At 40.9% G+C, this 27806-nt stretch overlaps 1 protein-coding gene across 5 annotated transcripts in view; it reads left to right on the forward strand.

Moving 5' to 3' along the window:
- Itgb6 (integrin subunit beta 6) overlaps nucleotides 1–27806 on the forward strand; it is a 124739-nt gene that overhangs the window by 54597 nt on the left and 42336 nt on the right. For 4 of the 5 annotated variants that reach the window (XM_021156163.3, XM_029474427.2, XM_085834854.1 and 1 more), the window contains 5 exons: nucleotides 14–218; nucleotides 786–1032; nucleotides 14604–14769; nucleotides 16107–16268; nucleotides 19393–19488. In XM_021156163.3, coding sequence (XP_021011822.1) covers nucleotides 14–218; nucleotides 786–1032; nucleotides 14604–14769; nucleotides 16107–16268; nucleotides 19393–19488 — 876 coding nt within the window. The remainder of the gene's footprint in view (nucleotides 1–13; nucleotides 219–785; nucleotides 1033–14603; nucleotides 14770–16106; nucleotides 16269–19392; nucleotides 19489–27806) is intronic. The other variant, XM_085834855.1, reaches the window with a different exon arrangement.

The raw sequence follows: 27806 nt of genomic DNA on the forward strand, positions 1-27806 counted from the left end.
CCCCCCCCTGCAGAATTTCACCCACCTGTCTGGAGCTGGTGAACGGTGCGACACCCCAGCGAATCTTTTAGCCAAAGGATGTCAACTACCCTTCATCGAAAACCCTGTTTCCCGAGTAGAAGTTCTTCAAAATAAGCCTCTCAGTGTAGGCCGACAGAAGAATAGTTCTGACATTGTTCAGATTGCTCCTCAAAGCTTGGTTCTTAAATTGAGACCAGGTAGGTTATAGTTTCCTACTGCTGTGTCTGTGCCTTGCTTTCTGATAATCCCTCTGGCACCCCATCACCCATCATTGGTTATTGGGATTCTCATTTCCCAATATGAAGGAAGTGAGGAATTGCTAGCACATCTTTTCATTGCATTTCAAATGTGTCACTGAAGACAGCTTCTCTAATGGTGCCCATTCAAATTACTCAGATGTCGACCACATTACTGCATATGTCTGCAAGGACTGAAAAATAGATTTAATCTCTCCTTTATTTGGCTCACCTTTTCTGCAACCACACACCAAAAAAGGGCAGCTTATCACCCATCTAAATGGATGCTACTTCTCCCTAGGAGATATAAAATATTCCAACATACACCTCCTTCTGTCGTTCAAAACTCACTGTTGAGGGATTTGCATGGTTGTGTTTGTTGATAAATGTTACCACAGTTCATGAGATTGCCTGCAGCTTAATAAGGTCACGCTGAAATAAAGTAGCCAGCTAGCTCAAGATGGGTTAGTTACAAAGGACTGCTGTGTTTGTAACTAAAGGATTTGCCTCTCTCCCCGGACACTGCAGGGGGTGAGCAGACTCTGCAAGTGCAGGTCCGCCAGACTGAAGATTACCCAGTAGATCTGTATTACCTCATGGACCTCTCCGCCTCTATGGATGACGACCTCAACACCATCAAAGAGCTTGGCTCCCGGCTGGCCAAAGAGATGTCTAAACTAACCAGCAACTTTAGACTGGGCTTTGGCTCTTTTGTGGAAAAGCCCGTTTCTCCTTTTATGAAAACAACCCCAGAGGAAATCACCAACCCTTGCAGGTAAGTGAGTGAACTCCCTGGCATCCCTGAGCATTGCCTTCTATAGATGGAATCCACACACCTAGGCTGCTGTGCCAGCAGCTTGTTAAAACCCTGGCATTCTGCCTCGAGATTGGATCTCAGCAATTCTCTGTGGCTTAGGTAGCTTCCAGCCAAGGTGGGGTCATCAGAGCTCCACGATCTAGCCTGCAGAACCTGCATCATCTGCCAGGTATGCAGGTCAGGATGGAGCCAACTAGGTTTCCTGTTTGTGCCCAAGAAGATTTTGTCTTTCACCATTGGCTACACAGGACACACATACCAGTCCCTCAGAGATCTTCAGTTCCTAGTGACTGCCACTTCCTTGGGCTATTGGACACTAACCTACAGGTTTTTTTTTTTCTGAGTTTTTCTATCAAAATAACAATTTTTGCACCTTCCTCTGACGCACTTTGGGAAATGTGGCTTTCGCTCATCGCTGAGAGCAGCAACCTTCATTGCAATTAAAGTCAAGAGGAAATGAGGCAGTGCCTCTATTATAATATGCCATAATCAGCCAGTAAAAACATGTATTATGCCAGTAATAGTCAAGGTCGGATTGCCTTGTGATGGCTTATCTGTACCGTCAATGACATATTCAGAATCAAAGTGTTTAATCTTCTTCTACTGAAAAAGAGCTACCATGTGCTCAGTGTCAACCTCTATGCCAAACTTGTCATATATGTGATCTCATCCCATCCTTATAAGGATGGTGGGCCAAAGCTGGTCTGTGTGCAATCCGGTTCTCAGAGGAAGTGACAGAAGACTCAGAGAAGTCAGCACTTTGTCCAAGGCCACATTACTAAATAAAGATTTCTGAAAGGATCTAGCTTGATCCAAAACCTTATCCTTTTACTACAATCCTCCCCTTTTTCCTCTCATACACACACACACACACACACACACACACACATTTCCCAAATGTGTGTTAGCATTTAATATTTTAATACATCAAAGGCGGCCATATATATAAGAAATAATGGTGTTATGTCAATTTAAAAGTTTAATATAGTTCTCATAAGCCAGGCAGTGGTGGTGGACATCTTTAGTCCTAACACTTGGGAGGCAGAGGCTGGCAGATCTCTGAGTTCGAGGCCAGCCTGGCCTACGAAGCAAGTTCTAGGACAGCCAGGGTTACACAGAGAAACTAAACTAACAACAAAGTAAATAAATAATACACAGAAAAAGAAAAGAAATTTACTTTAGTTCTCAACTTTAATCTAACACAATCCAAAGCAAATCCAAAGCCGCTTTAACCTGAAAGGAAATTCTTACTGATTATAATTCTTAGGAATTGTGTTTACTTGCAAGTAACAGAGACATTGGCTTAGGAGGAGAATTCTTTCTGGATGTTCAGGGTTAACTTAGCAGATCCACACACAGGAATGCAAGGCTTCCCTGCTATCTGCTCAGCCATTAGTGGGGTTTTATCTTCATGGTCTAAGAAGGTTGCTGGGGCACTAATTCTGTCTTTATTCCAAGAAGTTAGATAGAAAGGAAAGTAATCAGATGAACAAAGAATATATATATATATATTCTTTTATATATATTTTATATATATATCCTATATATATATATATAAGCACACAGGCAACGATGCTATTTGATGAGTTTTGGTACTTAAGTATGGCAAGAAAATCCACATACCACACTTGTCATCCCTCAGATTGATTCTTTATGACTCAGTACAGCCAATTCTGCTTTCTCTGAAGCAACCACTTCCTAGTTTCTATTGCTTAGATTGTTTTTGCCTGTTGTTGGATCTCATATAGACGTAAGTGTGTGTAGTGTGTACTCTTTGTGTCTGGCTTCTTTTCTTCAACAAAACACTTTTGGATTTCTTTATCATTTTGTTGTGCAAGTCAGCAGCCTGTCTCTCTTTGTTTTAGCACACTTTATGGATCAGCTACTGTTTGTTCATCCGTCCATTGATGGACAGTTGTGCTGTTTCCATTGATATTTTAGATATTGTGAACAATATTGGTATAACCACATGCATATAAATCTTTACAAAGATGTATTTTTTTATTTCTCGTAGATGCATAGATAGAATAGATTTCCTGGATTATCTGATAATTTTTAAAGTTTTTTTTCCCCAAGAAACAACCAGACTCTTGCAAAGTAGAGGTGGCACCTTTTATTTCTAAGAATGGTTGGCAAGCGTTCTGCATGCTCACACCCACACCATCATTAATGGGTGCTGCACTAGCAGCATCCAACTTACTAGACTGTCACTACAAAAATCAGTCCTTTTCATTTTAGGCACTGTTATAGGTTTGCAATGCTATCTTGATACTGCTTTAATTTGTGTTTATTGATGAACAATGTTGAACATCTTTTCATGTGTTCTAATGTTTTCATATGCTCTAGAAAAAAAAAGGCATACAGCCAACAATGAGGTTTGATGAGTTTTGGAAATTGAGTGCTAATGTCTTATTTGGGGAAATACCTTTTCAAATATTTTAACTAGTTAAAATCTTTTATTACCTTATTTATATTGTTTTATATGGGTTATTTTATTTTATTTTATGTATGTGTTTTGTTCCATGCACTACATATGTTCAGTGCCCTCAGAGTTCAGAAGGTGGTGTCAGAAACCCTGGAATCGGAGTTTCAGATGGTTCTGAGCTGCTATGTGAGTGCTGGGAATTGAACCTGGGTTCTCTGCAAGAGCAGTTAGTGCTCTTGCCTGCTGCTGAGCCATCTCTCTTGCCCCTCTTTACGTATTTTGGATACAAGATATTTGTCCAATATGTTTTTCAGATACTCTTACCAGTTTGTAGCTTTTATTTTATTATACTAACCATGTCTCTTTTCAAATATTTGCTGAAGATCAGTGTATCAATTTTTATTTCTAGTTCATTTTTGTTGTTGTTGTTCTGAGAAACTTTGGCCTATTCTAAAGTGATAAAAATTTCTTCTAATTTTTTTATAGAAACTTTAAGGTTAAAGATCTTCCATTTAGGCCCCTGATCACAACCAAATGAGTTTTTATATTGAGAATGACAAACATTGAGTTTTTTTCTTTTGTTTCCACAAAGAAGTGGTTATTCCAGAACTGATAGTTAAGCAAGACTTTCCACGTTGAATTAGCTCGATGTCTTTGTGTGTCTGAAGTAGACACTCACTTCTCTGTCACTCATTCTTGACTCTGGCTCATAAAACAGCACATGCCTCAGTCTTGCTTTCAACAACGTTATTAAAGGAGAAACCAAGAGAGTAAGTCCGCCAACTTTGTCCTTTATGTGATTATCCTAGATCCTTTGCATTTCTACAGAGATTTTAAAATCTATTTGTCAATTTCTCTAGAAAACATGATGAGATTCTGAAAGAGATCATAATGAAACAATAGGCCAGTCTGGGGAAAACGGATGTGTTAAATTCTGGAACCTTTGGGTCATGTCACATAACACATATCTCTGCTTCTTTGAGTCTTGTTAAATGTCTCTGAGAACCACTTCATTGTTTTTTAGTGTAAAAAAAAAAACCCAAAAAACAACAACAAAAAATAAAACAAAAAAAAAACAAAAACAAAAACAAAAAAACCCAAACCACTAAACCACTTTATTTTCTTCTGTCTTTCTTTACACCATATATTCCTTGAGATTTTTTTTTATGTCTCAGTTTTCAATAGTAATTTATCAAAAGGCACGTATTTTGAACATTCGTTTTTGTCCTGAAACCTTTATACCTTTTCTCTCATTAATTCTAACCTGTGTTTGGAGCCACGTCATCTGTCTTCTTTTTCAGTAGCCATTCTCCTTTTTATTTTTTCTTGCTTTATTCTGTAGGCTGGATCACCAGCATGACTTTTAACTGATGTGATGTACGAGGACAGATTCTGTCATGTCAATGGGTTTTCCAGGAAAGCCTCAGTCTCACATTGGGTATATTGTAAGCTAGTGAGTTTTTCAATTTCATTTATAAGGGGCATGAAAGGCCCCTTCCAGCCCTGCTTTGATACATTTCTTCTTTTAATTATAAATAAATACTGAATTTTATTTTCCAAATTTAAGAAGTTTGGCCAGAAATTTTACCCTAAATCTTATACTTAGACCATAACCACAGGTAGCTAAAAAGAAGGACACTCATGACTGATAATCAGGATTCTGTTGTTGGATAGAAAGACACTAGGTAGCAATTTCTGTAACATGAGACATGTATATGTCTAGGGAGAGTAAAAATGATTCAAATAAATTCTTTAAAAATTACCAAACAGTAACTAGTAAGGTAGGCTGCTGTTATCAATTACTAGATTCCTCTGTAAAGATAAATAAATTTGTTACAAGACCCATCTCATCTAATATAAAAGTGTCCCTTCTGTTTCTGGCCTTTTCTTTGGTAAATGGAAGAGCCACATGAAGTTTGTACATGATTATTTGGCATATCACATATCTTCTTGGAACAAGCTCCAGTATATTTTAATGGCAGGCAGTTCCATCAGGACCAAATCCTTGGGCACCATTCTTCCTGTCTCAGGTCAGATAAGATGTAGCAATTTGACATACAATAGAAAACCAACAACTACAGAATGTTACCAAAGAAACAATTAAAATTAACAACAGCACAATTAATTCAGCACAATTGGGGATGAATCACAGCATTGTGAACTGGCAATGAAACCTAGTCCTTAAGCAAGCTTCTAGAAAAAGCAAAATGGATTGACTCTTTCTTTAGTTCTATGTATATATTTAATTGCAGCTTTTGTTTTGTTCTTTTAGTTTTGTTTTGCTTGAGACAGTCTCACACTATAGCCAAGACTGGCCTTGAACGTGCCCCGGACAGTGGCTGGCCTTAAAGTTACAGCAACCAAATTGCCTCAGACCAAGTGCTGAGATAATTGGTGTGAGCAAACATGCTTGGCTTTTGTTCAAGTAGTTTTTCAGTCATTTGTTGGCTTAAAAATTTTTTTTACAGAGTCTCAAGGAGCATACAAGGTGCTGAACTATCTGGGGGTGGGGCATCTGGCCCCATTCCACAAGGAATTGAGGTTCTTTAGTGGCCAGGCACATTTGATGACAGCACAGGTCCCAGAATCAGGTCTGGATGAAGTCTTGGCTCATCAAGACATTCCTAACATGGCCTTAGCTGGGTCATTTCTCCTCTCAAATCATCAGTTTCTTTTTTAGTAAATTGAGAGTCATAAATCTGAACTCATAGTAAGGACTGGGTCAGACCATGAACAGAAGCATTTGACCTGATGTTGCTAAGTTCTCAATAATACCAGGTGCCATTAGCAACCCCTGAGCACGGTCTGAGGAGACCGGAGCCCTGCACACTGAGCAGCTTGTAGAGGCCTGAGGGATGGTTATGCATTTGGTCTCCTGAAAGGATCTTGTTGACTAAAGCTGCTTCTTTATTTCTTCCTGGAAAACTTTTTCATTCAAATTATAAATAGAAAATACTGTTTTAAAGAGGAGAAAAGAAAAGAAGAGAAGAGAAAAGAAAAACACTGTAGTACTGTGTTTTTCTTTCCATTGTATCTTTAGCTTTCTAAATGTCTCTATCCAATTAGCACCCATGCATATAGACAACAAGATGAAAACTTACATATTTTTAACTAAACTGAAACTTGTAAGTATGGAATAAAATGTTATTAAGTAAAAAAACAATAAAAGATAAGAGGAAGACCGGGTGTGGTGGCACACGCCTTTAATCCCAACACTCGGGAGGCAGAGGCAGGTGTATTTCTGAGTTCGAGGCCAGCCTGGTCTACAAAGTGAGTTCCAGGACAGCCAGGGATATACAGAGAAACCCTGTCTCAAAAAACAAAAAACAAAAAACAAAAAAAAAAAAAAAAAAAAAAAAGATAAGAGGAAAGCCTGGAAGAGTTTTTGTAACATGCAATGGCCTTTGCATTTAGTCTCTTTACCCATATATAGGGATGATATTGACTCTAAAGTAACCAGGAGATTGAATGAGTTCAGAACAATAAACATTCCATAGCAGCATCAAATTCCTTTCTCTCATCAATTCATTACCCCATCTCTAGTTATTTCCATCTAGTGATATCCAAACTTTCAAATCTCAGGACTCCTTTATATCCTTAAAAATTAACACCTCTTGGGCCATCAACAGCCAAAAGTGCTTGCCATACAAACCTAGCTCAATCCCTGGATCCCATGTTAGGAAAGAACTAGACATACACATATACAGAAACAATGCAAAAACAATTAATATGTCACCATGTGTGGTATTGCATGTTGTTTGCCCCCACCCTCAGTTGGCTAAGCCAAGAGAACCCTAAGCATAAGGCTAATTTGACCTACAAGAGACTCTGCTTATAATGATGTGATGATGATGGTGATAATGATAATGATATACCTCTAAGGAAGCTTCAGTTTATGAGGGTTATACCTACTAACAGTTACCTTGTCAGAATATAATAGAATAAGCATCAATTTGTTGATTTAATATTTATAATGAGAAATACTGCATGTTATTATAACATGTTTTAATAAATAATAACTAATTTCCCAAAACAAAAATAATCATCAAGTTTTTTGTTCTCAAATAGAGTGATAGTAGTCTATATATTTACAAATTTCTAAAGCATCTGGTCTAATGGAAGGCAACTGGATTACTATATTTACTTAGGCATTTGACCTATTGCAATGTTTTTGGTAGAAACCCACAAAGATAGTCAAGCCTCATCCAGAAATGGATTCGTCAAAGGAAAATCTCACCTGATATCTATTTCCAATGACTGTGTTCACTTCTCTACTCTAACACTAGACTAGGTGACAGGTGACTCAGTGTAGAATCTGAAACAGTATTTGTCTTAGTCAGGATTTCTATTCCTGGTCAAAACAGCATGACCAAGAAGCCAGTTGGGGAGGAAAGGGTTTATTCAGCTTACACTTCCCTGTTGCTGTTCATCACCAAAGGAAGTCAGGACTGGAACTCAAGCAGGTCAGGAAGCAGGAGCTGATGCAGAGGCCATGGAGGGATGTTTCTTACTGGCTTGCTTCCCCTGGCTTGCTAAGCCTGCTCTCTTATAGAACCCAAGACTACCAGCCCAGGGATGGTCCCACCCACAATGGGCCCTCCCCACCAATTGAGAATATACCCCACTGCTGAATCTCATGGAGGCACTTCCCCAACTGAGTCTCCTTTCTCTGTGATAACTCCAGCCTGTGTCAAGTTGACACATAAAACCAGCCAGTACAAGTATCAATGAACACTTCTTATTGTGTTACATTGCAGTCCATTGTTCTGCCTGCTTGTGAGTGACCCTTACCATTCATGATTTTGCAATGTTAGACATCAGTCAGTTGTAACCTATGAACTCACTGAGTTACTTGGATCCTCCGGAATCCATGATATCAAAACTCATGCTTCTTAGTATCACACAACAACCTTATCACATGTGTCTTGAAGGTGTGGAAAATGTTGGGAGTACCAAAGGAGCAATTCCTCAATTCAAATATTCTGGTTACCTTGAATTTTGCTGTTGACAGCAAATGCCAGCATTTGTGTTCTTGGAAATGACAGTCTTCCTTTGTTCGTTTTTAAGAACATGTCTGCCAAATATTCAAGTTGGATTAATTTAAGTTTAGCTGTCAATCATTCCTTAAGGTGAAAATGATGTTCCAGGAAAAAGAGCCAATTCAGCTCCATCAGGCAAATGCTTCTTCCTCTCTGAATTTCATGGGCAGCAGAAATGCTTTATGCAAACTCTCCATGTGTTGAAAAAAAATCTATTCAGAGATGCACAGCTAATACAATTAATGATTTTTAATATTTACTCAAGAACGACCAAGTGAAACTAGCGTTTCCTCTTTTATTATTCCCCAGTGCTTTCTAAAAACACCTATCAGGACACAGCGTGGAGCTTGATGTAACTACCTCAACATGTCAGAGGCCCCAGTCCCACTATTGCCCTCCTATTATTGGCAGTGAAACATCACACATTAAAGCAAATGGCAACTATAAAATGCTAAAGGGATTTTCTGTACTAGGACCCAGCAAAGGACTTCCTGCAAAGATAAGAAAACTGTGTGCAAAAAAATAATTTCTGCCAGAAAAAGATAACTTTTGGAATATGTAAATATAGTCTTCTTTTATCAATATTTATTTTTAAAATTAACAAAATGTAAGTAGCACCTCTTGATGTTGTGCTTTATAACTGCCCTGCACATTTTGTGTGTGTGTGCGTGTGTGTGTATGCACGCACACATGCAGGTCTTGTGCAAGCAGCCTTAGCTGCTCTGTGTTCACGATAGCAATGGTCATGTCATATCTAATAGGCAGCATTTCATGGTGCACATTTCACGGTGTACCCATGGTTTATTGTTTTTTCATTGTGTAATATTTTACTTCAAAAATATACAGAAACAAGCCATTAATTTTTACAACAACTCTGGTGAGTCACAGAGTAGTGACACCATGTCAGAGACACCAGAGAGAGAATCACATGTCACTTGGATGGTAGAAACAGTTTGAAAGATTCGATGCCAGGTCACAGTGCACATACCATAGACTGCTCTTACTAATTCCAGATATTATCACTTAATATAACCCAGTGATGCAATTGAGAAAGATATAAGATGCCACCAGATTTTTAGAATGAATTTTCAGCAACAAATGATGATCAAAGCAACTATAAGACATCTCTCAGCCATTAAAATGTGTTCTTATTCCCTCCCATGTTTGTATAAAACACATATTTTCATCAATGAACATTCATGTTTATATTACTCTTATAAAAGAAGGCATGATTCTAGTGGCATCATTGATCAAAACTGTTTTCTGTCCTTGGGTGCATGCTTGTCTGTGGAAAGTGATTTCTGTGGGGACTGACACCACCTTTACATGGCTCATCATGCTGTGCTGTTTAGCATTTTTAATCTTTTCCAAGTCTCACAACAACCCTGCCAGGGAGACACCATGCATGGTCAGCACTTCAGTCTCAAAGAAATCCAGTGCTCAATGATAAAAGAAGAGAATTAACCCTGAATTCTGAGCATTATACATAAACATCCTGAATAAGAGAGGACATAGAGACAGTGGCCTGGAAACTCACACTTGGTCCAGTGTCCCCACACAGCTGAAACACTAGTCAACCCTTGAATGTCTTGGGAGCACAGAGCAGAGCAGCAGCAAGGCAAGTGTGGGCCACATCTATTCAAAGCTCTTGTTATGTTTCCAATCCCATGGCTGCCAGGGATTCTAAAACCTCCCTTTGGCTGAGGAAGTGGAACAAGGAGCAGGAGGGGGAGACCTTCTGTTCTGGGGATGGCTGTCTCAAGACCTTGGAGCAATGCCAGTCAGTGCTAGCCTTCTTCAGTGATCTTGTTCTGATGCTTGGGAACAGAGTCTGAAGTTCTTTCTATGTATGTCTGCTAACCAAAAGATGACAGTCTTCACGGACATCAACATTCTTGTCCTCATAAGATCCCCAGTTACTCGGGTCTGTGGACATCTCAGTTCTCATGGCTCATGGTGCTGATTGGCCTGTAATGTACTGAACATTGCTCCACAAGGAATTAGGATCCTGTGCGTGTTTACTTCAATTAATATACTGATAAGCACCTTTATTTTACATGTGTCTCAGTCTAAGGACATTTGATTTAATCAGTATTGTTGATGCATTACCATTGAGCTGTGATGTCTGCAGGAAGTTTATTTCTACACAAAGTACTCAACAGCCTTGTTGCACTTAGGAACACTAGACAGCTTTAGTAGTCTAGCTTTATTAGGAACACAGTATTAGACATGTGAACCACTTCAAACAGTGAAGTCATGGATAAAAAACAGGGAAAATGAAAATTAACCCAGATGACACTGACTAGACTATCAAGGGGACATTTGTATGTCTGTGCTGGGTATGCCTGGACTGAAGGAGAAGCAGAGCCTCACTTTGCTTGAACTCAGCTAGGAATTTGTGTAGGGAAACCTTGTTTCCTTTCTCTGTTCACATCCGTGAATAAGAAATGAAATACATACTGGGTATAAGCAAGTAATTCAGCTACCTAGGAGGCCGAGGCAGGAGGATGACATGTTCAACACATGCCTGGGCTATTCAGGGAGTTCAAACCCAGCCTCAGTGAGTAAGACCCCGTCTTTACCAAAGTAACAAATACACACACACACACACACACACACACACACACACACACACATATACATGCTTGGTGATTTGGATATACTTTAGCAAGTAGGTGATTTGGTGAATTAAAAAATACGGAATCTAAAAATAATGAGGATCAAGGTCCACCTCAACTAGTGGATGTAGTAAAACAAGCCCGAGTCTGGTAGGTGTACTGTTGTTGGTGTGCTGACAGACCAACTGTTAGAGCTGTAGAGCAGAGGCCAGGGAACTGTGTGGGCTCCATGGCTGTCAACGCGCTATCCTAAGGCAATATACCACACTGTTAGCGAGGCTCCTCCTTGCTCCTCTATTCTTCTACACAAATGGTTAGCAAAGCTTAGCCTGCATCTGAAAGGCTTGATGCACAGATTGCTAAGGCTGCCCTTAGGATTTCAACAGATGGTCTGAAGTAGTGTACTAGATCTTTCCCTTCTACCAGTGATGCTGGAGCCCTCATAGTTCAAAGACAACCTGGGTCTATACCATTGGCTTCATTTGTTTGTTTTGTTGTTGTTGTTTGTTTTTTTTTCAAAGTAAAGCCCAAAGTTAAAAAGGGTTGAATACCTTTTCCAGAGTTCTGTGCACAGCAAGTAATTGGCTTTTAAAGATGAATGTGGCTGAACCCTCTCTCAGTTCTCCTCATTTGCTGTGTTTCTTTGATGCAGCTTTCATTCTACCAAGACAGTTTAGTTCTGGGCTGGTCTGCAGAGAGAGTCGATCACTGTGGGGTTGGAAAGATTGTTGCCTAGAGTTAGGTCAACTTGGTAGAGCTAGAGTCATTTTAGAAGAGAAACTCGCAACTGAGAAAATGCCTCCACCAGATTGGTCTGTAGGCAAGCCCTGTGGTGCATTTTTTTTTTTCTTGATAACTGATATAGGAGAGCCCAGTTCACTGTGTCAGGTGCCACCCTGGACTGGTAGTCCTGTGTACTATAAGAAAGCAGGCTGAATAAATCTTAAGGCTCAAGTAAGCCAACAGGACTTCTCTAGGGCCTTTGCATCATTTTCTTCCTCAGGCTTCTGCCTTGACTTCTCTGGGTTATAGTCTACAAGCTGCAAGATGAATGAAACTCTTTCCTTCCCAAGTACCTTTGTATTTTACCACAGCGATAGAAATCCTAAGACCAGAATCAAGTGCTATGCTCCCCCTTTTTTTAGTAGAATAAAAGTTTTTATTAGATATTTTCTTTATATTTCAAATGCTATCCCGAAAGTCCCCTATACCCTCCCCCCTGCCCTGCTCCCCTACCCACCCACTCTCACTTCTTGGTCCTAGCATTCCCCTGTACTGAGGCATATAAAGTTTGCAATACCAAGGGGCCTCTCTTTCCATTGATGGCCTACTAGGCCATCTTTCGATACATATGCAGCTAGAGACACGAGCTCCGGGGAGTACTGGTTAGTTCATATTGTTGTTCCACCTATAGGGCTGCAGACCCCTTCAGCTCCTTGGGTGCTTTCTCTAGCTTCTCCATTGGGGGCCCTGTGTTTCATCTTATAGATGACTGTGAGCATCCACTTCTGTATTTGCCAGGCACTGGCATAACCTCATAAGAGACAGCTATACCAGGGTCCCTTGAGCAAAATCTTGTTGACATATGCAATAGTGTCTGGGTTTTGTGGCTGATTATGGGATGGATCCCCGGGTAGGGTAGTCTCTGGATAGTCCATTCTTTTGTCTTAGCTCCAAACTTTGTCTCTGTAGCTCCTTTTATGGGTATTTTGTTCCCTATTCTAAGGAAGAATGAAGTATCCACACGTTGGTCTTCCCTCTTCTTGATTTTCTTGTGTTTTGCAAATTGTATCTTGGGTATTCTAAGTTTCTGAGCTAATATCCACTTATCAGTGAGTGCATATCTAATGACTTCTTTTGTGATTGGGTTACCTCACTCAGGATGAAATTCTCCAGATACATCCATTTGCCCAAGAATTTCATAAATTCATTGTTTTTAATAGCTGAGTAAATTGTGTAAATGTACCACATTTTCTGTATCCATTCCTCTGTTGAGGGACATCTGGGTTCTTTCCAGCTTCTGGTTATTATAAATAAGGCTGCTATGAACATATTACCAGTTGGAACATCTTCTGGGTATATGCACAGGAGAAGTATTGCTGGATCTTCTGGTAGTATTATGTCCAATTCTCTGAGGAACCACCAGACTGACTTCCAGAGTGGTTGTATAAGCTTGCAACCCCACCAGCAATGGAGGAGTGTTCCTCTTTCTCCACATCCTCTCCAGCATCTGCTGCCACCTGAATTTTTGATCTTAGCCATTCTGACTGGTGTGAGGTGGAATCTCAAGGTTGTTTTGATTTGCATTTCCCTGATGATTAAGGATGTTGAACATTTTTTCAGGTGCTTCTCAACCATTCGGTATTCCTCAGTTGAGAATTCTTTGTTTAGCTCTGTACCCCATTTTTAATGGGGTTATCTGGAGTCCAGCTTCTTGAGCTCTTTGTATATATTGAATATTAGTCCCCTATCAGATTTAGGATTGGTAAAAATCCTTTCCCAATCTGTTGGTGACCTTTTCATCTTATTGACAGTGTCTTTTGCCTTACAGAAGCTTTGCAATTTTATGAGGTCCTATTTGTCAATTCTTGATCTTATAGCACAAGCCATTGCTGTTCTGTTTAGGAATTTTTCCCCTGTGCCCATATCTTCAAGGCTTTCCCCACTTTCTCCTCTATTAATTTCAGTGTCTCTGGTTTTATGTGGAGGTCTTTGATCCTCTTAGACTTGAGCTTTGTACAAGGAGATAAGAATGGATCAATTCGCATTCTTCTATATATTAACCGCCAGTTGTGCTAGCACCATTTGTTGAAGATGCTGTCTTTTTTCCACTGGATGGTTTTAGCTCCTTTGTCAAAGATCAAGTGACCATAGGTGTGTGGGTTCATTTCTGGGTCTTCAATTCTATTCCATTGATCTACCTGTCTGTCACTGTACCAGTACCATCAGTTTTTATCACAATTGATCTGTAGTACAGCTTAATGTCAGGCATGGTGATTCCACCAGAGGTTGGGAGCAGAGGAGGAAGGAGACATGTTCCTCTCTCCACTGTTACATAATGACTCATGCTTAAAAACAAGTCAAGATACTCGAGTACAAAGCAACACAATGCAGCTGTTATCAGGTAAATGTAACTTATCAAGTAGCTATTGGCTGGGTTGATAGGCAATTGTAAGAACTGATTACACGCCATGGAATGAGGTCTAGAGACTGGATTACCTGCCACCCCAGTCCGAGCCAGTGCATGGCAATACACAGCAGCTTCAAATAGATGTTAGTTAATGATCAACACAGAGAAGATGGCAACCTTAACTGAAAGATTGTGGCCAAGTCACAGAGTGAAGCTGTTTCGAAAAATCAGTCATTATTTAAGGAAACATTCCTAAACTATCAGACCTACTAACTGTCCTGGACCACAGTTGATTTTTTTCTATATTCCTTTTGTAGTAGTATCCCCTATTTCTGCTTACCTACATTTGGATTCAAGCACATTTTGCCATTGACTGATGATGCTGAGAGATTCAATGAAATCGTGAGGAAACAGAAGATCTCTGCTAATATTGACACACCTGAAGGTGGATTTGATGCAATCATGCAGGCTGCTGTGTGTAAGGTATGGGGGGGGGGATGAGGGGCTTGGGGGTGAGGAGATGGGGGGGGTGTCAGTGATCCATCCTATTAACATAAATTTCTGCTTTTATTAATAAATCTGCTCTGGAAAGCTTAGCCAATTGACTTTCCTTTGATTACCATATTTCTACATTTGCTCCTTTTCTTAAAAGATAAAATGTCTATTAAATAATTTTATCATGTTGAAGTGGGGAATTGTTTCATATATCTGATATTTGAATATTCTAATAAAAGTCTTCTAGTATAAGAAAATTTTGGCTCAAATATCAGATTGGTTGTTTTTCAATTAACTATAGTAGGAAAAATTAAAGACAGAACATTAATAAACAAATTTAAAATTAGTATACAACACATAGTTACATAATTTGGTTTTTTTTTTTTTTTTTGCCTTTTTTTTTTTTATGGTGTGGGGCCTTTCACATGATAGGCAAACAGTATAGCAACTCTACCAATGAGGTAGCTTGGCTTTTAGAGGCAGAGTTCGATTATACAGCTCAAGATAAGAATCTATTGTTTTGAACTAATAAAATGAGGATCATAGGTTACACGGTCTCTACAGCACTGTCAGGACTCAGCTCTTCCTTCACTGTTAGAGGAGTACTTAGGAGAATGACTGTCCATCTAGACATCAGTCCTTCATGGGACATGCAGGGAGACAGGCAGGACTAAGGCTCCAAGAAAGCAGAAGGGTCAGGGAGTCAAAGCAGGAAGGAAAGGGATAGGTAGGCCACACAGCCAAGATGACTTTTTGCTCAAAGGCTTCCTAGACTTATATTAGTTCTGGGAGATTGATGCTAAACACACAGACTGTGGCAATCTCAGTAGGCAGGACCCTGGGGCCATTTCAATCAGCAGCTCTTGTACTTGTGTTAGGTTTATAATTTTTAGGTGACATGGTTAGAAATACGTGCCTAAATGCTGGGTGACACTTTAATGAAACAGACTTACTTTATAACCAATTTGCATTGCATTTAGCTTGAATTTGCAATGGCTGTGACCTTCCTCACTACCTCTTCTTATTTTTTCCCCCCTCATGAAGTGAGAGCTGAGCAATTAAGATCCATAGCTAGAAGTCGAGGCAAACCACCACTTGTACTGGAACAACTTTTTGTGATGCAAAAAGAAAATCTGAAAGTTGTCCAGAAAAAAGCAAATGCTATGGGATTTCATGTCTCTAATAAACTATTCATTCTCTGTGAATAGAAAGGCTAGAATGGGCTCTCCAGGCACTGCTCTCAGGATCCAAACGGGAGAAGCTTCACACTCCTTAGCTCAGGCCCGCCCATCTCCATGTACCCCATGGCTTTCCTCTCACCCTAGGAAAAGATTGGCTGGCGCAACGACTCGCTCCACCTCCTGGTTTTTGTGAGTGATGCCGATTCTCATTTTGGAATGGACAGCAAGCTGGCAGGCATTGTCATTCCCAATGATGGGCTCTGTCACTTGGACCACAGGAATGAATATGCCATGTCAACTGTCTTGGTATGTAACCTTCAGTGTCTTTAGCTTTCTGAGCCAGAAGTTGGCCCACGCGGTGGCAACTGCTATGAAGCCGTATGAAATGACTCCTGCTTAATGAAAATCGTGTATTATTTTCTGCTTTGGGAGCTAGAAATTGCTTTCTTTCATCTCACCTGCATCACAGTTCCCCATAGAAGCCAGGTGACCTCCACTAGGTGGGCATATGTTGAGAGTCTAAATCTGCTATGGCACAGGTGAGCCCAGATCCTCCTAGCTTCTCAGAGACCCCGAGGCCAACAGAAAGCAGTGCAGGGAGCTCTCTATTCTCAACCCCGGTCCAGGTCAGCACAGTACCACTGAGGGAGTTTTGAGCATCGCCATCCTCAGTCGTGCCACAACCACCGTGCTCTCTTTGGAACAGTTAATCAAGTCCTCCTTGGTTGGTGCTTAGTAACGCATAGCTTATTTTCTGTGGTTGAAAAATGCTGGTAACATTTTTAAAAAAGAAAAACTTGACTGTTGTCAAACAAAGTAAAAATTTCAGAGGTCTTTGCCTCAAGTGGTCTCATCTGATCTTTAACCGGTCTCTCTGTCCAACTGTTGTTTCTATTAATAGACCATGAGGCTGCTGTGCTTGGAAAGGTTACTCCCTGTACTCAAGAAACTAAATTGCGCTTTCAAACCCAGAGAGCCCCCACTGACCTCCACTAGATCCCAAAGCAGTCACTTCTCGTTTCGCCTTTATTTATGGATGTCTTCGTGCCCATCTCTGTATGGAAATGTGCTCACTGCTCTCATGGCACTTTCCTCACAGCCTAGATTCGTATCTTTGTTTCCTGACAGTTCAGTGGGTACCAACAAAAGCATCAGCCTGGGTTGGAGAGATGGCTCAGTGGTTAAGAGCACTGACTACTCTTCCAGTGGTTCTGAGTTCAATTCCCAGCAACTCCATGGTGGCTCACAACCATCTGTAATAAGATCTGACACCCTTTTCTGGTGTGTCTAAAGACAGCTACAATGTACTTATATACATAAAATAAATAAATAAATCTTTTTTTTAAAAAAAGCGCCAGCCTTGGAAAGTCATATTATGTATATTTAACACAAGAAATAACATGGCTCTTCAAATGGTGATTTATAGAAGTATGCACAGGAAGAAGAGGGGGGAAATCTAGAGTTCCAATGTCAATTAAAAAGAAAAAAAGGCTATCCTATACAGACTTTACTAGTTCACAAATTTAGGTCATTCTTTGACCTAATTCTGTACTTCAACTTAGATTTCACCTTTATCTTTGAGTAGTTTTAGACCCTGAACATTCATGGTCTCTTATCGGCAATAGTGAGAATCATAATGATTATTGCCATGGTTTATCTTTTAGTCAACAAGTTTCCAGGAAAGGCTCCCTTTGCCATTAACTATACCCCATAGTAGAGATCTTGGAACAAAAAGATCATAGAACCAAACAACACCCGCTACCTCATATGTCGTTCTCATTTAATAAATGTTTGTCTCAGTATTCGGAGTAGATTTCTGCATAAGCACAGAAACCGTGAGCCATTTCAACCCCTCTGAGTCCTGTAAATTCTTCCATGTGCTGAAAGCCAAGCCAGATTCCCGGGACCATCAAACACCAGCTGCTTCTGGCCTTGCGTTTTCAATAGAATTGTGAGAACTAAAGTAAGAGATCTCACCCAAACATAAAACAGCATCCTGTGTGGACTGTGTGGTATGACCCTGGTTCCACATGAAGCTGTATACAGGTGTGCACCTATGGAAGTAGTATAAGCACTGGAGGGCCTTGGGCTTTAGAGTGAAGGATGCTTAAAGTTTGGACAATTGAAAAGCAAATGGCACTGAATATGTCAGACTAAGGAAAAATTCCATTATCTGGTCATGTCGGGGCTGGAGAGATGGCTCGGAAGTTAAGAGCACTGGCTGTTCTTCCCAAGGATGTGGGTTCAATTCCTAGCAGTTTCTGACTGACTGTAACTCCAGAGGATCCAACACTCTCATACAGACATATAAATAAATAAATAAATAAATAAATAAATAAATAAATAAATAAATAAATAAATAAATCATTAGAAAAATAAAAATCTAAATGCAATTAAAAAAACCAGCATTCATAGCCTGAGTCACAGTTGGGAAGTTCCCTGGGTAATATAGAAAGAGGAACACCTTTTGCTCCACTTGAACCTTGTACCTAATGATAGTCTCAAACAAGAATACTCTAGCAGTCCTGAGAATGTAACAGCAGCCTGCATCAGTGAACAGAAGGCGTCTCTGTCAATGTTTCGCTCCGTTGACAGACTACAGTCATGCCCACATGCCTAGCACTTTAATCGGCCATGGGCTCCTCCTTCCTCTGCCCCTCCTCTTTGTGCACTACCCACTTTTGGTATCCTAGGGGAGGCAAGCGTGTTTCATGTTTTCTATACTCAAAAAATAGACTCATCTGTAAACTTGATAATTAATAACTTCTTTTTAAAAAGATTATTCACATTTCTTGGGAGTGATTGTGTCTGTGGCAGAAGGACAAATTGTTTTCAGTCATGCTGTGTTTAAAAACAAAAAACAAAAAACAAAAAAAAAAGTTTATAGGATCTCATAGCACCAATTTATGACATTGCAAAGGCAATAAAACCAACCCCGGGAACTGGCGTAGGGCTGTCTCAGATCAGACAGCTGTGGAATTATAGTGTGTTATTTATCAGCACTCCATCCTGCCCTCAAGCTCCACATCACCTTGTCCAATTCCTAAGACTTACAAGAGCCACCTCAGTCGTGTATATCATAGTCAACCCACCCCGCCTTCTGGCCTTACATTCCTACCTGCTACTGAGTGGCACTTGGGGAAGATAATATGGCACAGTAGAAGTCTTGAGATAAATTCCAAGGGGCCTGCTTAGGAGTAAGATGGCCTGGTGTGGCATACTGCCAGTCTGCTTGCTCTTAGGACTTCCCTGAACTTACAAGACTTGGGACCATTCCTGAGATAAGTGAATAACACCAGTAATGTGTGTTTTCTGAAAACAACAGCTAAAACTCCTGTGAATATCGACTCTCTCAACTGTGAAAGGAACGTTTTCAAATTTTTACCTTCTTTTGTTAGGATGCTATTTTTAATCTATGTATCGATTTTAGGAATATCCAACTATCGGCCAACTCATTGATAAACTGGTACAAAACAACGTGCTACTGATCTTTGCAGTCACCCAAGAACAAGTCCATCTGTATGAGGTAAGCAAGTACGATCTGAGAGACTCCTTCAAGGACATTGTGCGCCATGAAGACCAGTGGAATGTGGGCACACCCGTAACAACAATGAGAAAGAGTTGGAAATGAAAGGGTAAATGGGAGAGTGCAGATGCATGGACTGGGGGTCATCCACTGGCATTAAAACAGGCATTTTGTTTGGCAAGGGGTTAACAGGCAACAGAACCACTGTTTGAGGGCAGTGACTGAATGTTTGCAAACATAGAAAGTCTCAAGCCAGAGGTGCAACTCCAGGCCTTTGAGAGATGGAAAGTTAAAAGAAAAACAATTATTAATTTGGGCCAAAATATAATCACACACACACACACACACACACACACACCAATGTAATTGTGTCTGTACTTTGGGTATTTGGAAGGAAGCATCAGTATGGGAAGGAGAGTCTTTCAATAGGTTAAAGATGCTTACAGTCTGCCATTGACAATGTAAAACACCTATGCAAATCTAAGATTTCTGTGGTCCATTTACAACCTAAGAGCAACAAGATGTCAAATGCTGCGAGCTGAGATAACTGTGGGCGAGGATAACAGAGATGCCTTGTATGTAGCTTTGTAGAAAGGCCCCAACTTCAGAAAACGCAGATGATCCTTTCTATGTAAAAGTGTCAGATCCGCCTAAATTCAGACTCTGATTCCCCATTCCTTCCGAAAGGACCTTTTAATATGCTTGGTGACTTTGCAGGGCAAAGTCCAATTATTTCCCAGAAGGCTTTTATGAAATGCACTCACTTGTCCAATTGGCACAGCCCATGAACTTGCATCAAGTTCTATGGGAAGGATCCAGGAGGAGATGCTATCTTGCATTTTTAATGAGGAGGGTATTGTTGTGCCAGGTGAGGGTGCCTTCTCTGTACACTCAGAAGTCCATTATAATCAAGCTCCATCCTCAGCGCTTTTGTTTCTCCATTCACCTGATCTGGGCTTTTTTTTTTTTTTTTCTTACGTCTCCTTAGTATGTGATACTGGTTTCCACTGGTTTTAAGTAGTAGAGTTGCAGTAAAGCTAAATTACTAAGTACCTTCAGTACAATAGTGAGTCTATCTTGCCTCTAATCCCCAAGGCTAACGTGAGAGGACCTAGTGGGTCACAACACTTCCTCCCCAGCAGGACTGTGGCTTAGAACCTGGAGGGGGAGCTGCACAGAACTTGCCTGCAAAAGGGAGTCTGGGGACCACGATGGATGACCATGAACATAGACTCCCATTATTCACATTGGCAATAGTCTTTAAGACTCCCAACATTTAGACGCCTCCCCCAGTCTGCCATTAAGAAGACAGAGGGGGATGAAAAATAACTGTGTGGCTAAATGGAATCTGTTGCATTCAAGTTAGTTGCACATGGGTCCCCGGCTGCAGAAGAAATGATCATTTCCAAGGAAAACACCAGATTATAGCTGCCTCTAATATAACAGCAGGACATTTGTTTTGTCTGCCTACTAATCTCATTAGGAGAAGAATTTATGTTCTGTCATGATCTGTGATCTCTGCCATCCGGGCGCCACTACATTCAAAGGGACATTTTCAGGGAGCCACAACTCAGCAGCCCAGGTCAGCAGCCCACTCTATGACTGGGTCTCACTGTTCCATTTTCCTTCTGATGGTTCATCGTGCCATCTGTATTAGAGGGCCAGGAGGCAACTTGGTTTGAAGATAATGACAGCACACGTTCTGACCTGAAGGTCCCACATAGCATGCAAATGCTGATCTATTGTTTTATTGATAATGAAAACAGAAAATAGGCCAATAATGACCTGTGTTGCTTTTCAATTTAAACCTCTTAGAACATGCATTATGTGTGTTAGAGGCTGGGGCTACACAATATGGAGGCGTGCTTATGAAATAAAGACCATAAGGACCAAAGAATTACTGAAAAATAAAGCCAGCAATGGGATAAATTAAGGAGCCAAGTGGTGAGATCTAATGGAAATTCCAGAAGGTACATAATTTGCTTGAGTTATGCAGTAAAGATAGCTCTGTGCCTGCACAGCCTGCAGGGGATGGGTGAGGTTCAATGGTGGCTCTGTCTTAGAGGAGGAAAGATTTATGTTGCCCAGTCATGGACGTCAGGAAGAATGGCTGTTGTTTCAGTGAGCTGGGTAGGATGCTCTGGACTGTGCAGGTATGGAGGGCTGCTGTGGGCGCACTGTTGGAAGGCGCCAAGCAAACAAAGGGAGGGATTCAGTAAGCACTTTCCTTTCAGTTCTGTATGACTGCGTGTACAGCCCAGACTCCAGCAAGCAGGCAATTAGGAACAAACTTATTATTATAAATAGTTTCTTGTTCGTCCAATTACAGAGTCCAAGAGATAATGATGGATAATTGGCTGAGCACTAGGTAGTATATTATATCCAAGGACTAAATGCTATTTAAAAATCAAGATTCGATTACCCAAGCTAAAAAAAAAAAAAAAGTTTATACTTCAGACTGTTGGTTTTGGATGTTCCCTCTTAGTTTACATTAAGACAGTATCAGGCTTAAAGTCTAAGTGTCTAAGTTGAAGGGTCTTTCCTTCTTAGTGAGAAACGATTGTTATAGATCAATATTTTTACTATACCGTCAAATCATGTTATTAATTGCTGCATGTTATTTGCAAGGCTTTACGATATCTATATATTTTCAAAATGTCTGCAGCTAGCTGGGAGGGTAGAGGCGTGAAGGGCTAGCAGCAATGCCAGTTCCAAGAGCTCCTGTTTATGGTGGGAGCCTGAGGCAATGAGTCCATCTACAGCAGGCATCTCCAGTTCCGCCACAGTCTACACCCTCCCTCATTGATGGCCTGTGGTTGCTAGGACAGAATGACATGTCTAAAGCTTGAGCACAGAAGTACAGACAGGTCCTTACATCTTCAGAGACCCCTTCTCTTAGAGACAGGAAGCTCTCAGCTGCTAGATCTTTGAAGAGAATGGTGTCTTATGTGTCGTTCTGTTTAGGCCAAGTCTCAATGAAGTTGTTAAATGAATATAAAAATGCAATAAAAAGGGGGACTTGGGGCTTAGTGTGACAAATGCTTGTCAGGGTTGAGGAAGCCTGGGCACACTGAGCAGGTGTGGGCTCCTGACCATTGCTAGGATGCACTGAAGCCTAAGGTGTCCCCTTACTTTCCATCCTGGACCCAGATGGCACCAGAGAGGAAAGCTGAGCCATCCCATCTGTCTCAGGACAGACCTGCTGGAGAAGCTCTGCAGCCTCCCTTCTCACTGGGCCATAGCACAGAGACCCCCTGAGCAATTATCCACTGGCACACATTTGATCAAATAGCAAGTCTGAAGAGCTGCCGAGACATGTTGCAAGCCGTGTGTTCTTGCATGGCTCAGGATAATCACGTCCTGTCCATAAGTGTCCATGTTTCAGAAATCAATAACCCCGGTTTTCTTTTTCCCTTTCTTCCTTTGACTGTTCTTTGAGCTAGTCACTGTAGCAAGGGAGGGTCGGAGGCATGGAGAGCTGGAGGGAGATAAAATAAAAATGGGACCTCCTTGCTGTCCGTTAATTCGTTCAATTGTAGTTTTGTTTTCTAATGTTCTTGTTGGAAAAGATCAAAACAATTCCAGTTCAATAGCAATCCCTTGATCTCTCTGCCCTCAGTATTTGTAAACTAAAAAGACTAGGCCCAGATGACCTCCATTTTAAGCAGTCAGTGACCAGCCCTGGAACTGGCCAAGAATTCGGATGATCTCCACACAGATAGCAAGTCTGGCTGATCTTAAGAAGCTATTCCCCATCCTCTCAGTCTCAGGCTATAATTGGATATTCCAAACTTGGGATTTTAATGCACATAAAATCATCGGGGAGAAAAGGCAATTTTGTGATTATGTGACATCACCATGGAGTTAATAAATTGCTCTTGATTCGAGTGTAATAGGGAAGATGTTTGATTTCTCCTTAATTGATGGTATCTAGGACCAAAGCCTGAGGAGAGCCAGCTGCCTACACTTTCCTCATTAACTGGAATATCCCTCAGAAAGAGAGGATTTGGAAATAAAACTCGTGTCCTCAGATTCGTAGGCACCTACTGAATTAGGCTAACACACAGGGACTTTTCTCTTAAAGGATCCAAAGGCTTATACTCCAAACATAAGAGAGCCGAAAAACATGAGTTTGAAATAGAGCCTTCATGAGATTCCCTTACTGGGTCCTCTCATATACAAATAGGAGATCTCGTCACTACACAGGCTGAATGTTTGAACACTAGAGTAACACCTAGGATGTCTAGGGTATCATTGGGCAATGATACCGCTGACTACATAGTCTGCCACCCACTCTTTCAGTCATCAGCTGTCTCTTGAGCACCTCCTAGAAGACCAGCCAGAGTGTGACCACAAGAAAAAGGTACGATGTCTGCCTAAGAGGTCTCAAGCATTACTAACAGACTTGTAAGTCAGTTATGAACCCACAAAAATAAGATGAGAGCACTGTAGAGACCAGGAGGAGGGGGACGACGTTCTTTGACAGACTTTTGCTAATCAGTGTTTGTTTTGTTATCTATTCATTATCTTTGTTAGAAGAGGTAGCAGATTAGTTGGCAACCATAAAACTGGTTTTGATGCCAACAGTAGCACACCTTGCCTTGTCCCTGGTGGGGGAGAAAGCTGAGGCCTGGGGATGGCATAGAGCAATGACCATGATGATGAAGAGAACAATGAGTGGCCACCTGGAGATTGAGAGTTTTACACTCGCTTTATCACTGAATCTCCACATATCACCACAGATTAGCCAAGCAACTTGTATGGGGCAGAATTTTGACCCAGATAACCAGAGTCTGTAGCCACAACCACTGGGAAAAGTCACAGTTGACCCACACCCAAGCTGTGGTAGCAGCAAAGCACAGCAACTCCTGAGCACTAATAGGCCACCAGCCAAGAGCCTTTCACCGACAGCTTTAAACAACCCTGTAAAGGCCCAGAGCCTGAGGGTGAAGCAGAGCTGTCTGACCCGGGAACCAGGAGAGGAACTCTCTAAATGACAGTCTTCAAGGCCAGGCAGTCTTTGACCTAAGGTCCTTTAGTGTTGCCATTAGTTTAGATGAATGAAGCAAGTTAAGACTCTACAGACTTGAAATGAGCCCAGTGATTCTTCCCTGTGATGGAAAGAAGCCACCTAGCCAAGTCACTGGGTTGCCATCTAAACCCATTTTCCCATCTAGCATTCTCATTATCTCTGGTTCCAATGAGAGAGATAAAATGAGGACAGGACTCTACGAAGGCTATGGATTTATTAAGTTGACATAATTTAAGCATACAGAAAAGCAGGGTATGCTTAGAGTGGCATGGCCACCGCTAAGTTACCCCCAATCTAATAATGCCATCATAGTGGCTCCCTCTGAAGAAGGAAAGCATCTCATGTGCCCACTGACTAACCTCCTGTCTGTTCTCCGCCTTCCTCTCTGTGAGGCAGCCAGGATCCTGAATGTTGTGTTCATCATTCTTACACTTGTTTTTACGCTATTAAAATATAAGCGCATCCATAACTGATTCTGTGTTAATGACATGCCAGCACATTTCACTGTGCAGATTTAATTTCGCCCATCTTCCTCTCGCTTGATTGAAGAACTGAGCTCAATGACCTACAGGATTTAGCAGTCAGTGATTGATTCTGGGAAAGGAGGAATTCTAACGGCTTGAGGGGGGCAGGGAGATATTTTCCTTATATTTTCATATTGCAGTAAAAAGCATGTATGATATATACTTTATTTTAATTCATTTTTCAGTGCATAGTTTTGTGGCCTTAAGCATATTGGCCATGCCATGCTCAGCGGTCTGTGTTCGATCCAGGGAGATATCTGTGGTGTCAGGTGACTCCATCCACATCTTTCTGTAACTGAGGGCACTCAGTCACGTGCAACTGTGCAGCCCTGTGGGTGATGTCGCTGTGCCCTTCCCTGCGCTTACATCATGGATCCACACATCTTTAAGTGAGGCCTCTGAGTCCCAAGGAAATGGCATCTTCAAAGGTACCTTTATAGTTTGGGCAAGTTACTTTGTATTTCATACTGTCTTACCAGCAATGAAGGATGGAAGCTAGGAAAAGCCAAACCAAACCAAACCAAACCAAACCAAACCAAACAACCAAACCAAACCAAACCAAACCAAACCACACCACACCAAACCAAACCAAACCAAACCAAACCAAACCAAACCAAACCACACCAAACCAAACCAAACCAAACCAAACCAAACCAAACCAAACCACACCACACCAAACCAAACCAAACCAAACCAAACCAAACCAAACCAAACCAAACCAAACAACCAAACCAAACCAAACCAAACCAAACCTTCTCTCTTTTTAGTTACAAACTTGATGCAGCATTTGCACAAAAGAGAGGGAGGGAATGAGATGCAGAAAAGCAGGAGGAAAAAAAAGTCACTCATAAAGCAACGCCTCAGACAGAGCTAACCACGGTTGACATTTTAGAATAAGCCTTTCTTCCTTTTTCTTTGAATGTATTTGCATATTTTAACATAATTGCTACCATACTGTACATATTAAGTATGTTCCCATTTTTTTTAATGAGTTTATATGTTTATAGTCTTAGAAAAGCATAAGAATTAAACTGTATGAAGTTATACATCAATCACTTTTATTAACAAGAATAACATTAGCTCGAAATCAAGGTTACTCTACAATATTCTAAGCCGATGGTTTTTATATTTATAGGATTTCGGCTGTAAAATAAAAACAAACTGAGCCACACCTGGTGGCACAGGTCTGTGTTCCCAGCTGAGTTAGAAGCTAAAGTAGGAGGGTCACAAGTTCAAGGCCAGTCGCAGCAACTTTTAAGAGCTTTCCTCAAAATAAAAAATAAAGAGAGCTTAGATGTAGCTCAGTGGTAGAACACTTGCCAGTGTTAACAAAGCCCCCGAGTTCAGTGTTTGGTATTACCAAAAGTAAAAATAAGATGGTGTTTGGTCTCTCTCCCCATTAGCCCCTAAACTATAGAGGTAAGTCACTCCCCCCACCCCAGACTTAGTTTTTCACATGTTCTCATGTTATGTGCTTTCTCTTTGTTTCCATGACCAAATTTTAACATTCATAAAGCCAAGTAATTATTTTTAGCATCTATTTTCACATCTCTGACCGTGTCGCTTTGCTCAGGACTCCATCCACTATCTGTGGACCTAAGTCTGCACCTCAGAGTGCTGTGTTACTCCGCTCTCTGCTTTCTCTAGGCATTCTCACGGTTGTAATGGCTATTGGGTGTCACTGCTGTGATGGCCAAATCCCAACAGTGCACAGGGGCACTTGCCAACTGTATGGAGCAGTCTAACTGGTCTAACTGTAACGAATTATCTTCCACTCAGTAGGCACTGCCTTTTCAACACTCACTAGAGCATTGACCCAAGAGAGCAAGTTAAACCGGTGGCCTACTGGACATAAAGCTTGGGAGAAATATGTATTTTAATTTCATGCCCAATTTTCAGAGAGAACCTAAGATATACTAAAAGGGCCTAATTCTAATAACAGTTGAATACTTTGTACTCCCTGCCATATTGAATCGTCAGAAAGTAAACAGAAAAATTAAAGAAAAAAAAAACAGCTGTTGAATTTGAATAGTTTGGACATCCTTCATTCGTTATTTCAGGGGCTGGAACACTTATTTCATAGGATTGAAAAGATTTTTTGTTCATAAGACACAGAATAGGTAGTTAAATTGAATTTCAAATAAACAACAAATCCTTTTTAGTAAAAATATGTCCCATGCAATACTGATGATATCTTAAATTAGAAAATGTTCATTGTTTAGTGGAACCCAACTAAAACTTGCGTAGTGGTTACCTTTGTACCACTATGGCGACAGCTCCCAAGGAAACAGGTTACAAAAGGACAGAGTTACTCTGGCTGACAGTGTCAAAGGTTTCAGCCCATCACGGTAAGAAAGTCTGGAGGAATTCCACATGGTGCAAATGGCGTTCACATCACAGGAGAACAGGAAGCAAGAGGAGGCAGATGACAGAGGCTACCCACAACCTTCAGAAACCCCTCCCTAGGACCTTACTTCAGTCATCCTGCTTATTCCGCCCCAGCCACTGCCATCTCCTAGAGGTTCGACAACTAGGCAGGTTCCACCTGCCAAACAGCACCAACCATTATAGAACAAGAGTTCAAAGCAGAAGCCTGCAGGCGTCATCAGGGCTCAAACCATACCATGCTCTATTTTCTTTGGGAGCCTATTGGTAAGGGTCAAAGGTCATCCAAGCCTTCTGAGTTATGAGCATACAACTCTACCATACTATATGAAGATTCATGGGCTCCTGTTATTATAAAAATGGGTGACAGGTCATAG

This window comes from Mus caroli, unplaced genomic scaffold (assembly GCF_978045245.1).
Source record: "Mus caroli unplaced genomic scaffold, Mus_caroli_1 scaffold_2, whole genome shotgun sequence".
NCBI classification, from domain to species: domain Eukaryota; kingdom Metazoa; phylum Chordata; class Mammalia; order Rodentia; family Muridae; genus Mus; species Mus caroli.